General features: G+C 42.5%; 1 protein-coding gene across 3 annotated transcripts; it reads left to right on the top strand.

Moving 5' to 3' along the window:
- The first annotated feature begins 594 nt into the window (after nucleotides 1–594).
- LOC109865639 (cytochrome P450 27C1) lies at nucleotides 595–15,238 on the top strand. 3 transcript variants are annotated; one of them, XM_031794000.1, is made up of 9 exons: nucleotides 595–909; nucleotides 4,083–4,273; nucleotides 5,030–5,229; nucleotides 12,495–12,692; nucleotides 13,323–13,486; nucleotides 13,580–13,746; nucleotides 14,021–14,102; nucleotides 14,260–14,460; nucleotides 14,696–15,230. In XM_031794000.1, the coding sequence occupies exons 1-9, from the start codon at nucleotides 667–669 to the stop codon at nucleotides 14,825–14,827; spliced, it is 1,578 nt and encodes a 525-aa protein (XP_031649860.1). In that variant the 5' UTR covers nucleotides 595–666; the 3' UTR covers nucleotides 14,828–15,230. The 3 variants fall into 3 exon arrangements, with proteins under 3 accessions (XP_031649860.1, XP_031649862.1, XP_031649864.1); XM_031794002.1 differs by having other exon boundaries at nucleotides 661–909; nucleotides 14,296–14,460; nucleotides 14,696–15,238; XM_031794004.1 differs by lacking the exon at nucleotides 14,260–14,460 and having other exon boundaries at nucleotides 661–909; nucleotides 14,696–15,238.
- Nucleotides 15,239–15,591: the final 353 nt, after the last annotated feature.

The raw sequence follows: 15,591 nt of genomic DNA, 5'->3' as shown, positions 1-15,591 counted from the left end.
TTAATTACTCAAAACAGTTGTGTTAGTGGGATGGCTCAACAGCCATCATACACTGTGACCGTTCCCAGTCAGCTGATCCATAATGCAATATTATGTGTGAATGTTAGTGCCCTTTGCATTTTTTATAGCAAACAAACAAACTAAAGATTAAATGGGTCACATTTTTGCTACAATGTAAAGTACTGAGTGTACAGCTTGTATAACAGTGTAAATTTGCTGTCCCCTCCAAATAACTCAACACACAGCCATTAATGTCTAAACCTCAGTTTCAGGGTCTTGGCAAGCTGTACACTCACTACTTTACATTGTAGCAAAGTGTCATTTCTTCAGTGTTGTCACATGAAAAGATATACTCAAATATTTACAAAAATGTGAGGGGTGTACTCACTTTTGTGATATACTGTACATCATTTTGTCATTATTCATAAAAATCCCATAACACATTGGTACAGTACATCTGACCAGAGAGACCAGTTATTTCTATGTGTTCCAGTCTTCCAGTAGGGCTGCTCTTCAGCCTTCAGCCTTATTTCCTTATTTCCTGTCCTTTCGTGTTGAAGCTGAAGGGTTAACCTCCCCAGGCTCCCAAAGACATGGCCACTCCCCAGTCTCACTGTTGAAAGAGGAGCCCTGTGTTTTTAGACAATTCCTCTTACTGCTTCCATCATGGCCGTGCATCTGGCCCAGAGTGCGATGCAGAGGAGCGGCCGCTGGCTCCTGCTGTGCTCCACAGCCCCAGCTCTGGTCTCCACCAGGTGGGTAGGAGGCACCCGTTCTCCCTCCAACACCCTACCATCCATCTCCCAGGGTAAGATTCGGACTGCAGATGACCTCCCCAGGATCAAAACCCGGGATATGTTTTACAGAATGTTTGTCAAAGGCTACTACAACCGCCTACATGAGCTACAGGTACAGTAAAAGGCTATGCCCTCTATGGAAATGTGTGTTTTTTAAGTGTGCTCTGTTTTTTGAATGGTGGCTGCTGATATTTACCCCTCTCTATGTTTTGGGTACAGTAAGTTTCCGATACCTTATTGTGTGTTTCTCTGTTACTGCTCACTAACTAGAGTTGAAACATGAGATCTGTGTGAGGTGTTTGTGTTTAGTCAAAGCTGACCCACAGAGACTATTATAGAGGAGAGTGCATAGAGGAGAGTATAATGGATTTAACCTAGTGGGCTAACAACAGGTATTCTCTGACATGCAGAGCTGCCTTCGCTTTGGAAATACTATCCCAAGGGCCATCTCCATTGACACAGCTAGGATTACAAAAGGGCAGAGGTTTAGATTTATTCTGCCAGAATGCATGTTGAGGGGTTTGTTGACCCCTTTTCCAAATATCAGATCAAAATCTAATCAAACTTTATTTGTCACAATACAACAAGTGTAGACTTTACCGTGAAATGCTTACTTACAAGCCCTTAACCAACAGAGCAGTTCAAGAAGAGTTAAGAAAATATTTACAAAGTAGTCTAAAATATAAAGTAATAATAAAAAGTAACACAATAAGAATAACAATAAAGGGGCTATATACAGGGGGCACCGGTACTGAGTTAGTGTGCGGGGGTACAGGCTATTTGAGGTAATCTGTACATGTAGGTGGGGGTGAAGTGACTATGCATAGATAACAAACAAACAGCGAGTAGCAGCATACTACAAAAGGGGGAAGGGTCAATGTAAATTGTCCGGTGGCGATTTTCTGAATTGTTCAGCAGTCTTATGGCTTGGGGGTAGAAGCTGTTGAGGAGCCTTTGGGTCATGGACTTGACGCTCCGGAACCACTTGCCGTGCGGTAGCAGAGAAAACAGTCTATAACTTGGGTGACTGGAGTCTCTGACAATTTTATGGGCTTTCCTCTGACACTGCCTATTATATAGATCCTGGATGGCAGGAAGCTTGGCCCCAGTGATGTACTGGGCCGTTCACACTACCCTCTGTAGCACCTTACGGTCAGATGCCGAGCAGTTGCCATACCAGGCGGTGATGCAACCGGTCAGGATGCTCTCGATGGTGCAGCTGTAGAACCTATTGAGGATCTGGGGACCCATGACAAATCTTTTCAGTCTCCTGAGGGGGAAAAGTTTTAGTTGTGCCCCCTTCACAACTGTCTTGGAATGTTTGGACCATGATAATTCGTTGGTGATGTGGACACCAAGGAACTTGAAACTCTCGACCCGCTCCACTCCAGCCCCCGTTGATGTTAATGAGGGGGTGTTCGGCCCGCCTTTTCCTGTAGTCCACAATCAATTGTTGTCCTGGCACCACACTGCCAGTTCTCTGACCTCCTCCCTATAGACCATCTCATCATTGTTTGTGATCAGGCTGTTGTGCTGTCAGCAAACTTAATGATGGTGTTGGAGTCGTCAGAAAGTCCAGGATCCAGTTGCAGAGGTAGGTGTTTAGTCCCAGAGTCCTTAGCTTAGTGATGAGCTTCGTGGGCACTATGGTGTTGAATGCTGAGCTGTAGTCAATGAACAGCATTCTCACATAGGTGTTCCTTTTGTCCAGGTGAGAAAGGGCAGTGTGGAGTGCGATTGAGATTGTGTCATCTGTGGATCTGTTGGGGCGGTATGCGAATTGGAGCAGGTCTAGGCTGTCCGGGAGGATGTTGTTGATGTGAGCCATGACTTCATGGCTACATATGTGAGTGCCTCGGGGCGGTAATAATTTAGGCAGGTTACCTTCGCTTTCTTGGGCACAGGGACTATGGTGTCCTGCTTGAAACATGTAGGCATTAAAGACTCGGTCAGGGAGAGGTTGAAAATGTCAGTGAAGACACTTGACAGATGGTCCGCACATGCTTGGAGTACACATCCTGGTAATCCATCTGGCCCAGTGACTTTGTGAATGTTGACCTGTTTAAAGGTTTTGTTCACATCGGCTACCGAGAGCGTTATCACACAGTCATCCAGAACAGCTGGTGCTCTCTTGCATGCTTCAGTTTTGCTTGCCTCGAAGTGAGCATAAAATGGCATTTAGCTCATCTGGTAGGCTCGGGTCACTGGGCAGCTCGCGTCTGGGTTTCCTTTTGTAGTCTGTAATAGTTTACAAGCCCTGCCACATCTGACAAGCGTCAGAGCCGGTGTAGTAGGATTCAATCTTAATCTTGTATTAACGCTTTGCTTGTTTGATGGGTCGTCTGAGAGCATAGCGGGATTTCTTATAGTCCGGATTAGTGTCCCGCTCCTTGAAAGTGGCAGCTCTAGTCTTTAGCTCGATGCGGATGTTGTGTGTATCCATTGCTTGTGGTTGGGATATGTACGTACAGTCACTGTGGGGACAACATCATCGGTGCACTTATTGATGAAGCCGATGACTGAGGTGCTGTACTCCTCAATGCCATTGGATGAATCCCGGAACATATTCCAGTCTGTGCTAGCAAAACAGCCGTGTAGTGTAGCATCTGCGTCATCTGACCACTTCTGTATTGAGCGAGTCACTGCTACTTCCTGCTTAAGATGTTACAGTTTTTAATGTCCCTTTGGGGGGATAATCTTAATCGTAGGTCATCAATTTTATTTTTCAATGATTGCACGTTAGCAAGAAGAACGGATGGCAGTGGGAATTTACTCACTCGCCTCTGGATTCTCAAAAGGCTGCCCGATCTGCGGCCCCTTTTCCGCCGTCTTTTCTTCATGCAGAAATGTATGGATCTGGGTCTGTTCCAGTGAAAGCAGGATATCCTTCTCGTCGGACTCATCAAAGGAAATAGTTTCTGCCAGTCCGCGGTGAGTAATCGCTTTTCTGATGTCCAGAAGTTATTTTCGGTCATAAGAGACGGTAGCAACAACATTATTTACACAATAAGTAAAAAAAGAAGTTACACAAAATGCAAAAAAACAACAAAATAGCACAATTGGTTGGGAGAATGTAAAACATCAGCCATGTTCCACGCCGCCATCTTAATCCATAAAAGTGATATTTTCAAAAAGGGATATTTTCAGTTACACAACAATGTGGAACATCCTGAATGGTAGAGATGTTTAGAAATGTGTGTACTATAAAGTATACTGTATGTAACACCCTGAGTTTTTTCCCTCCGCAAATGCTAGTCTCTCTCTCTCTCTCTCTCTGTGTTCTAGGTGTATGAGAAACAGCTGTACGGCCCCATGTACAAAATGGGCATGGGCAAGTTTCACTCCATCGCCCTCAACAGTGTGGAGCTCCTGGAGGAGCTACTTAGGAAGGGTGAGAAGTTCCCCAGCCGAGGAGATATGTCCCTCTGGACAGAGTACCGGGACCTGAGAGGCATCGGCTATGGCCCCTTTACTGAGTAAGGCTCAGGGATGGCCACTGTCTCCTGACAGGTGGTGACAATGACATCCCTGTACATTGCTGGTCTTTTGCCTCAACCAATTGATAGCTTCGCCATCTGATGGCAGGCAGTGATGAGATCACATAAGAGAGGGACATAGCAGTGGGAAATGGAAAACAGTTACATGAGAGTGTTGTACATACACAGTACATGTCTTATAATCACACCCAGGGACATAATTGATACACTAGTTCTCTGTCATGAAAGAGATTTGCCACAGATAGTGATCAATAGTGATCCAGAAAGGCTGTGTCATTAACCATTTCCATAGGCCATGCAAGTGTGCAAGGCAGGAAACATGACCTAAGACTTACACAGCATAGTTTGCACTGGGAGCTTCCTTTTGGAACCATCAAACTGTATAAGCCTACAGCCATCTTACTTGGCCTAAGCAGCCATCTATCTTAGTGAGATTTGATATGCACACCAACATAGATGTTTGAAATAGATAAGCACGGCAGACATTCTGACTACATTTCCCCAGTTGTGTTCTCCAAATGCTGCAAGACCTGTTAGGCCCTTTGTAGGTCAAAGTCCAGGCATGTGAATCAAACGGATGCTCAAGAAGAGTAAAGCCATATAAATTAGTAGTAATGAGCTATATTCCAATATGTGCCAACTAATCAAAATGTATTATCCTGCCATATCATTGTTTTGCTGTGAATGTGCTGTGAGTGTGTCATGCAGTGCCTGATATATTATGTTTTCTGACAGGGAAGGGGAAAAGTGGTACAAGCTGCGGACTGTGCTGAACAAGCGCATGATGCACCCCAAAGACTCGGTGCAGTACGGAGACGTTGTCAACGAGGTGGTCAGTGACCTGATCAAGAGGATCTACCACCTGCGCCGGATAAGTCCATCGGGAGACCTTGTGACCAACCTGTCCAATGAGCTCTACCGATTCTCTCTGGAGGGTAGGTGGAAATCCTGCCTGTGTGTGAGGGGATGATTCTTTCACCCTTATTTCTAGTTCATTTTAAGTTAAATTATAAAGAATCAGGTATTATGCTATATAACTAATTATAAGCATGTGTGAGGCTCATGTAGGCTGTCGCCATGCATTACATTTTCAACTGTCTCAAACTGGCTGTTATTTCGTCCAGCTCATTGAGATGATTATAAGACATTATAACAGGGCCAAGCTTGTTCATGACAAATCAGAGCACTTCTCAGAGCACTTCGTATTATTCTGTACGAAAATCCGAGACACTACATTTAGTATAATATGTTATGTTTCGTATGGTATGTATTAATTTGTGAATGTCCATCATCCATTTCATATGATAGTTATGAGTTACAATTAATATGATATGTTACGAATTGCAATTTGTACAATATGTCACGAATTGCAATTCGAACAAAATGTTAGGAATTTGTGAAACGTGTGATATGTTACAAATTCGAATTTGTTGTTGCTAATGTTAGCTAGGTGGCTAATGGGTTAAGGTTAGTGTTAATTTTAGGGGAAGGGTTAGCTAACATGGTAAGTAGTTGCAAAGTTGCTAAAACATAATAAGTAGTTGGTAATTATCTAAAATGCTAAAGTTGACAGCCTTTCATTTTTTGTCTTAAGTAACCTTCTATCTTATGTAACCATGCTTAAAGTAACATATCATATACATTTGAGTGTACCAGATTTACATATACTATTTTACGTCTGTTTATGAGACCAGGCTGCATGACCATCTTACAATGCATTACAACTGCATGATAATGCATTACACTTGGATGCTAGAACTAAAGTGTTGTTTTATAATAATACGGAAAGTGATGCTTTACGTTGTGTCTTAGTATATCAGATGTACAGATAATGCTAATCACTACTTCTGGCATACTGTAGGTAGAGGCTAAGAGGAAGTGAGAAAATAATCTAATCTGTAACCTACAGCCTCTCTCAAAGTGTCTAATTGTGGAAAGTGTCGAGTAAACGATATATAACAAGACAAAGAGAAAATGCACACAAATACAACACAGCTAGCAGACAAAGCAGTGGAAGAACTGAAGGTCTTCATTCCATCAGACAAGCAATCCCACCAATGTGGTATTCCATTGGATAGAGGAGCATTCTGATTATCTCATTGGATAAATTGACTGGATCAAACAGCATTCAACTGGAGAAAAGAAAATTGCGATTGAAACTGATTCCCTTGGACAAACTACAGAACGAACATCCACTCGATCTTGAGCGTTAGACAATGTTGAATCCGGAGCTACAGGCATTGTCGGAAGCTTCGGAAAGGGAAAACGTGTTTGTGGTCTCTAGCTTTGCCGGACTGTGGTCGAAATGGATGATAGTTCTGATGGTATGGGTGTAGATGAGGAAAGTCAAGGACGTGGATGGTCTGTGGTGAAGAGTAAAAGTAAAAATAATGGCCCTGCTATAAGCGCTGCTGACAGCAGTGGCACTTCTAGTGTTGCGAGTGTGAAGGTAGTGAAAAACTAAAGTAATGATGTGTCCGAGAGGAAAGTTGTAATCGTGTTTGATGCAACCATAGGGTCTCATCTACACCTTGTGTCACGGATCCCTCATTGCTCATTCCGTGCACCAGTTTCAGGGGTCTACGTCACTGGCCTCTAGGAACTGAACTGTGTCATTACGCACACCTGGTCCACATATTCTCCCCTGATTTAGTAATTGTATAAGTCTGCCCTTTGTTCACCATTGTCTTGACGATTATTAACATTGTCTTGTCAAAAATGTATAAATGTACAGAAAGATCAGTGCGAAGTCCAAATTACAGAGGAAGAACGTTTTGAAACGATTAAATCCTTTCAGTCTGGAAAACCCCCAGGGCTTGATGGCATACCGGTAGAGGTATATCAAGCCTTTTTTGATATACTAAAAGCTCCATTGTTAGATTGTTTTAACTACTCCTATAAAAATGTCAGGTATTCAGCAGGAATGTCAGATTTCTCTATTATGAAAACAAGACCCAGATGGCAAATATAAAGACCCAGCCTATCTAATAAACTGGAGGCCTCTCACATTTCAATGTTATGATGCAAAAACACTAGTGAAATACATAGCACTCAGAATTAAAAGGGTTTTACCAACATCATGAAACATCTAAGAAGCCAGGACTGGCATTTATAGGGGATTTTGAAAAGGCATTTGATAAAGTAAGACTGGATTTTTTCAATTTCGGTGATTCTCTTATAAAATGGGTAAGAATAATGTAAAGCAACCCCAGGTGTAAGATAGTAAATAACGACTACTTCTCAGAGAGTTTTGAATTGTCAAGAGGATTTACACAAGAGTGTCCGCTGTCACCATATCTATTCGTTATGGCCATCGAAATGCTAGCTATTAAAATCAGATCCAATTACAACATTAGAGGATTAGAAATCCAAGGCTTAAAAACAAAGGTGTCCATGTATGCCGATGACTCAGGTTTTAAATGAAGTCCGCAAGCTACATCCCTGCAATGTCTCATTGAAGATCTAGATAATTTTTCTGTATTCTGGACTAAAACCTAATTATGATAAGTGTACAATATTATGTATTGGATCTTTAAAAAATAAAACTTTTACATTACCCTGCAGTTTACCTATAAATGGGCTTATGGTGAAGTAGACATACTTGATATTCATATCACAAAATATATAAATAAGCTCTCCACAATGAATTTCAATAGAAAACTTGTAAAAATAGACATGATCCTGCAACCATGGAGAGGTAAATACCTGTCTATTTATGGAAAAATGTATCTGATTAACTCCTTAGTCATATCTCAGTTTACTCACTTACTTATGGTGCTGACTACTCCTGATGATTCGTATTTCAAATCATATGAGCAAAAAATATTTGGCTTTTTCTGGGACGCTAAACCAGACAAAATAAAGCGTGCTTATCTATATAATGAATATGAATTGGGTGGGTAGAGATTATTAAATATAAAAGCACTGAACCTCTCTCTAAAAGCTTCACTTATTCAAAAGTTTTACTTGAAGCCTAAATGGTTCTCGAGTAGATTACTAAGAAAAGCTCATTCATTGTTTAAAAATGGCCTTTTTGCCATTGTGCAGATTGCCATGTCTCATTTTTGATAAGTTGAAAATGATACTTTTTTCAAAGTATCTCTCTTTTTCAAACAAGCATTGCAGAGCTTGCAGAGCTTGCAGAGCTTCATCCCCCTGAAAAGATAGAACAGAATTATCAGAATTGTACGGGAAGGTCTACTTAGTCCAAGAGTACAACCAAATGATTACACCATTAACCCAAACATGGAGGAGGCAGGTGGCAGCGGAAGGAGGTAGGGAACTGGTCTGTCTGCCCAATATAAAGGATCAAAACTGGCAGAGGAATAAAAATAGCAAGTATACCAGATTTATTTGAGGACCAGGATGTTGACAACTGTGCCATACAGATTGCAAAATAGTTGGGAAGAGATTTTTGATGTACCGATTCCAGTGGTACAGGGTGTATGAGTTATGAGATATATAAAACAACGCAAGATTCAAGACTTCGTGCTATTTAGCTAAAATTATTATAGAGAATTCTTGCCACCAACAAAATGTTGATTTTGTTGTGAGGATACAGAATCAATAGACCATTTATTTTGGTATTGCCCTCTGGTAGCCTGTTTCTGGTCTGAGGCTCAGGAATGGCTGAAAACGCATAGCATTGATCTAAAATTGACCCTAGAAATAGTACTGTTAGGAGATCTGAAGAGACCGGGTCAGTCGATTACTAATATTCAAATACTCATAGTAAAAGTATTTATCTTCAACTCGCAATCTGTGGATTCTATTTGATTAGATAGATTGAAATTGTACGTTAAACATCACAGCACAGTTGAAAGATATATGTTGCGTAGAAATCCGAAGAGGGTGGCCAGCAGAGATAGGTGGGATGGGCTGAGGGAAGCTGAGGATTGGGATGTGGAATAGAGACAAGTGGGAGTGGAGTTGCTGTATGGGAGATAGAATGATGGTCAAAGATAAAAGTCAAAAATAAAGTCAAAATAAAACATAATTAAAAAGCATGTTTGAATGACACTGAGGGGCAGTGTTTTTACAGCTAATACCGGTTTGCCTGAGGCTGATGCCATGCAGGTGTTTGTACACATGCATATACACACACACTCTCATTCAAATAAACGCATACAAGAACACAGACATAGATGTAATAGTGCCAGACATGCACACAAACATATACAGTTGGCATTGCTGCTATGATTTTAGTTGTCCTTGATGTCCTTTGTTTTACATTTTTGTTGTTGTTGTTGTTTTTTTGCATTGTTGTTTGCTGTTTTATTCAGTCTTTTTCTTGTTTCTCTTCAGTTCATTCTCTTGGTTGTTGGTGCATTGGGGGGTTGTTGGGGAATGGAATTAATAGTATTTTTATTTATTTTTTTATTATTGGGGGAGACTGTGGGAGAGGTCTCGAATGGTTGCGGGACAACTATTGGGGAACTGTGGGGGGATCTTGGAGGGTTCGGGTTCACGCTTTTTGGCCTGGCGGGAGATCTGTCAATGTGCCGCTGAGCAGGGCATTGACCCTGGATGCTTCTGTGTGTCGCTCTGAATGGGAATCTGTTGGATGACTGGTATGGTGTACTTGTTGAGCGGCTTCACTGCAAGTATATTGTATGTTTCGGATATTCAATAAAAACATTTTGTTTTTTAAAGTACTAGTGACTCTCTCAATACAGATGTGGTCAGATGACACGGATGATAAGCTACAGGACTGTTTTGCTAGCACAGACTGGAATATGTTACGGGATTCATCCAATGGCATTGAGGAGAATACCACATCAGTAACTGGCTTCGTGAATAACTACATCGATGACGTTGTCCCCACAGTGACCTTTCGTACATATCCCAACCAGAAGTCATGGATTACAGCCAACATCCGCACTGAGCTAAAGGCTAGAATTGCCTTTGAAAACATTTCATCTCTCGATTTGCCTGACATTAGTGAGTAGACAGACAGCTTCTGCAGTCTAGAATCAGCAGAATAGATACTTTTTACTTTGACGAGGAAAACAGTTCCTTTCAATCAATTTGTGAAATGCAAACTTTCAATGACACAAATGGTGTTACTTAATCCTAAATTCAGGAACAACGACGCAACATCTGAGAACAGTTTATTTGGCCTGGACAGCTTGGAAACCCTACTGCTGTATGATAACCAATTATACATATTGAAGCATCTGCATTCATCCACCTTACTTTGCTGAAGGAACTACATTTGGACTTTCGCCCTCCAACCAGTGAGTTAGAGACAAGTGTGAATCCGACACACATATTTGGTGTCTTCCCTCAAGGTCTGACTCACACGAACATTAGCTCCTGGTGTCCTCTTACCATCATCATTATCAGCAACAGATCCCCAAAACCAGGCTTCGCCTTAAAACTCAGCTCTCCGTCGAATGTGATCTTCCAGGACTGCTGGTGGTCATGCTTTCGGTCAGTTGTCTACCTCAATGTCAAGACAGGACAACTCCTGTGTGGGTCTGACTTCTTTGACCTGTACTTCACCTCCCTACAGGAGTTTGAATTTCAGTTGGTTTCCTCGACAGAGTTTGGACATGACTGACCTAAACAGACTAGTGCAGCTGAGTGATCTGAAGCTAATGAACGTGGACCTCATCGCTCGGCCAGCACTGGGCGTCATGTTACGATGACCTGACCAGGCTGGAGAGCTTGAGTCTCATCTACTGTAGAATCCTTCCTCTGGGGGAGGAGTTGAGCAGAGACCTGCACTTCCTATATGTGGATGTGACAGAGGAGTTTAATGTGATGGAGAACTTCCCAGAACCTGACCAGCCTTAGGTATGTGAAGTTCTACTATCCTCGCCTGTACTGCAGCTGTGAGAACGGCTGGCTGGAGAACTGGGGCCAGGGGACAGAGACAAATCCAGGTCATCATATGGCATGCTGTGGAGCTGGCAATATGTGCAAAAATTAAGATGGCATCCAGAGTTTCAACAAGAGGCCAACTCTTCCCTGGACATGGGCTTTATCCTCTTCATATGCACTTCCATGAGCCTGCTCCTCTTCATACTTGTGGTCCTGCTCAATCAGCTGGCTGGAGACTACCTGCTGGCCCTCTGCCACATCGTTTGCGGTTGGATGGAGGAGGCCGTGCGGAGGCCCAACCCCAGGGAGCGATACCGCTACAATGCCTTTGTGTCATATAGCGGCAGAGACGAACATGTGATGGTGTAGCAACTGCTGCCAGGCCTCAACAGAGAAGTTCTCCGTTCCTGCGTCTCCGCCTGCACAACAGGGACTTGTTGTGAAGGTCATTGTGGAAAACATCACTGACGGCCTCTATGGCAGTGGCGTCTGGTGAGTCATCACTACCGGCGCAGTAACTGGTGCTCCTTGGAGCTGTGACTGGCCACCCTCGATCTGCTGGTGGGGCACAGGGACATCCTCATCCTGGCCTTCTTGGAGGACATCCCTCCTCGTCAGCTCTCTACCCATCACAGGCTGGCCAGGCTGGTCAAGACCAGGACCTACCTGGACTAGCCCCAGGACCCGGCCCTGCAGCCTGCCTACTGGGACTGGCTCTGGACGAAACTGGCTCCTGAACCAGCCAATGGACAGCAATAGCGGACACAGATACAGTTTCTATTTCTAATTTTAAGACCAGCTTTAATATTGCAGATAGATCGTAAGTTCTATCAATGTATGTATTGGTATAATTTGTAATCCCTTTATTTCGTTTTTTTTTCTTCTCTATACTTTTTCCCCTTTACCCTACCATCCCTACCCTAGCTGGAGTAAACTAACGGACAACAATATTTCTACTGCTACTTACTGCTATACGGTTATCTTAATGGTTATTTAATATTTACAAAAAATGTGAAAATGTGAAGATGTTTGTTTTGACATTTTCAGTTCTTTTCCTTCCTCCTCCCTACCTACTTGTCACAACAGGGGTATTCAACATTTACAGACCTGTCTTTTTACATTTTAACGTGTGCTACCTGTTTTTGCAAAATACTTTTACTTTACTTTTTGTTATCTTGTTTGATATTTTGTGTTTTTTGATTTGCCTCCCTATAAGAGGAAAGCCTGATGTCTTTCAGAATATGTGGGTCTTTACAGCATTTAAAGCAAAATACTTTTGTGGGGGTTGGTTTTAGTAAATGTAGGTTACTACATACAGCAAGTGAGAATTGCCTGCATCCGTTTCAGTGATAAATATCTAATCTCTGTTCTTCAGGAATCTCTTCCATCCTGTTTGAGACACGGATCGGCTGTCTGGAGGAAGAGATCCCGGTAGAGACGCAGGACTTCATCGACTCCATCGCTCAGATGTTCTCCTACAGCATGCCGGTGGCCATGCTGCCTAAGTGGAGCCGCAACATCCTGCCAATCTACAGGCACTACATCGCTGGCTGGGAGGGCATCTTCAAATTCTGTGAGTTATTTAGGACAAGACATCCCGTCACTTGGTCATACCTTCTCAAGAATTTAAAAAGCATTGGATTGGAGAGTGCATTGTGATATTGGACCTATTGGGTCACGTAGATCAGTGGTTCCCAAACTGAGGGGTCGGCATGGGGGGCGCCCCCTCCCCACCCCAAAAAAGTACATTATAAAAAATATATATATATATTTATATTTAAAAAAAAACGTTTTAAGCAACTTAGTCCAACTTTAAACTTCCTCTTGCAGAATGCATAAGGTGCAATTTAGAAATTGGGTAGTGCATCATCAGTTCCTCTTGTCATGTCAGTCATTGCATACCCTAGAGATATTTATAACTTGTCAGAAGTGTCCAGATCAACTAGCCCATTTTTTATTAGTTTTTTTAGCACTTAGATTTTGTTGTCATTTTTTATTTACTGAAATATCACAGGAATACACATTAGACATGGCAAAATGTATAGAAATGCAAGAAAATTTGCTTTAAAACTGCTAAATTATCTCCACCAACAAGAGGGGTGTGAACAGTTTGTGTCATGAACAGTGCCTGTGCCCATAGAAATAGACGTGGACGTGAAAAAGTTTGGGAACCCCTGAGGTAGATAATGCTGGACTTTTTCAGCTGGGAAGTTGATTGACATGAAGATGGAGGCAATTCAGAAGCGAGTGGATACAGACCAGGAAGTCGAGGGAGAATATTTAACGTACCTCCTCTCCAACACCAAGATGACCAACAAAGAAGTGTACGGCAGCGTCACTGAGCTGTTATTGGCTGGAGTGGACACGGTTAGCAAATCCATGGAGCTTCACTACAATCTCGATGTGTTGTACCGTAAGGGCTTGTATTCACTAACACTGTTGTTGTTGTCATGCTTGAAGACATCCAATACCATGATGTGGGCCATGCACCTGCTGTCCAGGTACCCCAATGAGCAGGACACCCTTTATCAGGAGGTGTCCCACTGCGTACCAGGAGACAAGATCCCATCTGCCCAAGACGTTAACCGTATGCCGTACCTCAAGGCCGTCATCAAGGAAGCACTGAGGTAAGAACTGTGGAAGTGGTCGGGTACCAAGCATTTTGTTTTTTTAACTTAACACTATTGCTGTGTAGTCATAGGGCAAAAAACAAAATGTTCACGGGGGGTTGGTGGGGTGGGGGGTGTGTGGGGGGGGGGGGGGGGGTATACATCATGAGTATGATTGCCTAATTTAGCTCTTGTATGGCAGCATTGATATTTTCTTTGGAAAGGGTTGAGTTCTTGAAAGTTCCATTACCTTTCTCTAACACCATTTTTTGATGTATGTCCTGTTTACCAGAATGTACCCTGTGGTCCCGATGAATGCACGCATCATGGTAGAGAATGATATCATAATTGGAGGACATTTCTTTCCCAAGAAGGTTAGTCTAGCTTTAGGGGCACAATCAACATATTCACTTTAATGGCCTACAAATGGCCCAACAATTGAAACAAAACACCATTTGAATTCATGTCAATTATGTCTTTGTCGAAGTAGTGCTGTAGCAAATCATTCCCTCCCTGATGTCTTGTCTGTAGACTTCGTTTACAATGTGTCACTATGCCACCAGCCAGGATGAAAAGACATTCCCAGAACCATCAAAGTTCAAGCCTGAACGATGGTTGAGGGATGGCCGAGTTCGACCAAACCCATTTGGCTCTATACCATTTGGGTTTGGGGTTCGGGGCTGTGTAGGTCGTCGTATAGCTGAACTGGAGATGTACTTGGCTCTGTCACGGGTAAGAGCCAGAGATTATATACCTGAGTGTCATAGGGAAAAGTATAGAATGTGGATAGCAGCACAGCAGATAGCAGAGTTGATCAACAGTTCTAGCAGCAGAATTTGTGGTAGGTGGTGGAGGCATGAACTTGTGTGTGGCCAATGAGCCTATCGGACATGGATGTTAAAGTGAACATGGCTACCCCTGAAGAGACCCAGACAATGACAAAAATATATATTTTTCTCTCCCCCAGATAATCAAGCTGTTTGAAATCAGACCGGACCCCAGCATAGGAGAGGTGAAAGCCCTCAATCGCACCGTCTTAGTAGCAGACAGACAAGTCAATCTGCACTTCGTGGAGAGGACAAACAGAGCTGCGCTTTGATTTGTTAAAGCTGGGTGATAACCATGTACCCAAGTAGCAATGCTATAAAGGCCTTCAATATATCTATCGTTGAATTTAAATAAACATACATAAATAGGTTGACATTGTATTGGAAGCAGGGGGAAGCTGGACTGAAATGGCAACTTGTTACACTCCAACCTAATACTGTTGTATTGAAGGTTTGTTTTTGTCGTTTCTGGGATTCAGCTTTAATTCACTACTTATGTTGGTCATTCTGGAAAGGCTTTACAATGGCTTATTATTATGTACAATATGAATTTCTGTATCTAGACCAAACTATATCGAGACCAAACTATTCTCTATTTTGTTGATGAAAATGTATTTTCTTACTATGGAAAGTATTTTCTATTTCTGTCAATAAATTCACTTCAGTGATGTTGTAGTTCTTGATATCTGCGTCCCCCTCTGTGTGTGTGAGTAGGCCTGCTTTAAAATAAAACATAAAAACGTACTATGTATACCTCATTCCCTCCATCTGTGAAGTTGTTCCATTTCTTATGTGGATGTTTAACTTCATACAGGTGCACCAAAATGGCACATTGTGGTTGATCAGTCACAAAATCAGTCATTGGTACCTGTCCGGGATGCTGCAATAATGTCCAGCAGATGGCAGTAGCATACCAGTCACCAGGAAGTACAGTTATTGACGGTGTCAAACAACTGCAGTAGCTACACATGTAGGACTAGTCCTAATGAGGTCTGGATATTCACGATGCATGACTGCAGTGCACAAATTGAGTACC

The sequence above is a fragment of the Oncorhynchus kisutch genome, linkage group LG2, assembly GCF_002021735.2.
Source record: "Oncorhynchus kisutch isolate 150728-3 linkage group LG2, Okis_V2, whole genome shotgun sequence".
NCBI classification, from domain to species: Eukaryota; Metazoa; Chordata; class Actinopteri; order Salmoniformes; family Salmonidae; genus Oncorhynchus; species Oncorhynchus kisutch.
Note: the sequence above shows the minus strand (reverse complement) of the source record. Positions and strands in the feature narration are given on the sequence as shown.

Coding starts and splice junctions, on each gene's coding strand:
- LOC109865639 (XM_031794000.1), top strand. CDS start 667: ATGGCCGTGCATCTGGCCCAGAGTGCGATGCAGAGGAGCGGCCGCTGG. Junction 4,274..5,029: donor GGCTATGGCCCCTTTACTGA/GTAAGGCTCAGG, acceptor GTTTTCTGACAG/GGAAGGGGAAAAGTGGTACA. Junction 14,103..14,259: donor GACATTTCTTTCCCAAGAAG/GTTAGTCTAGCT, acceptor TCTTGTCTGTAG/ACTTCGTTTACAATGTGTCA.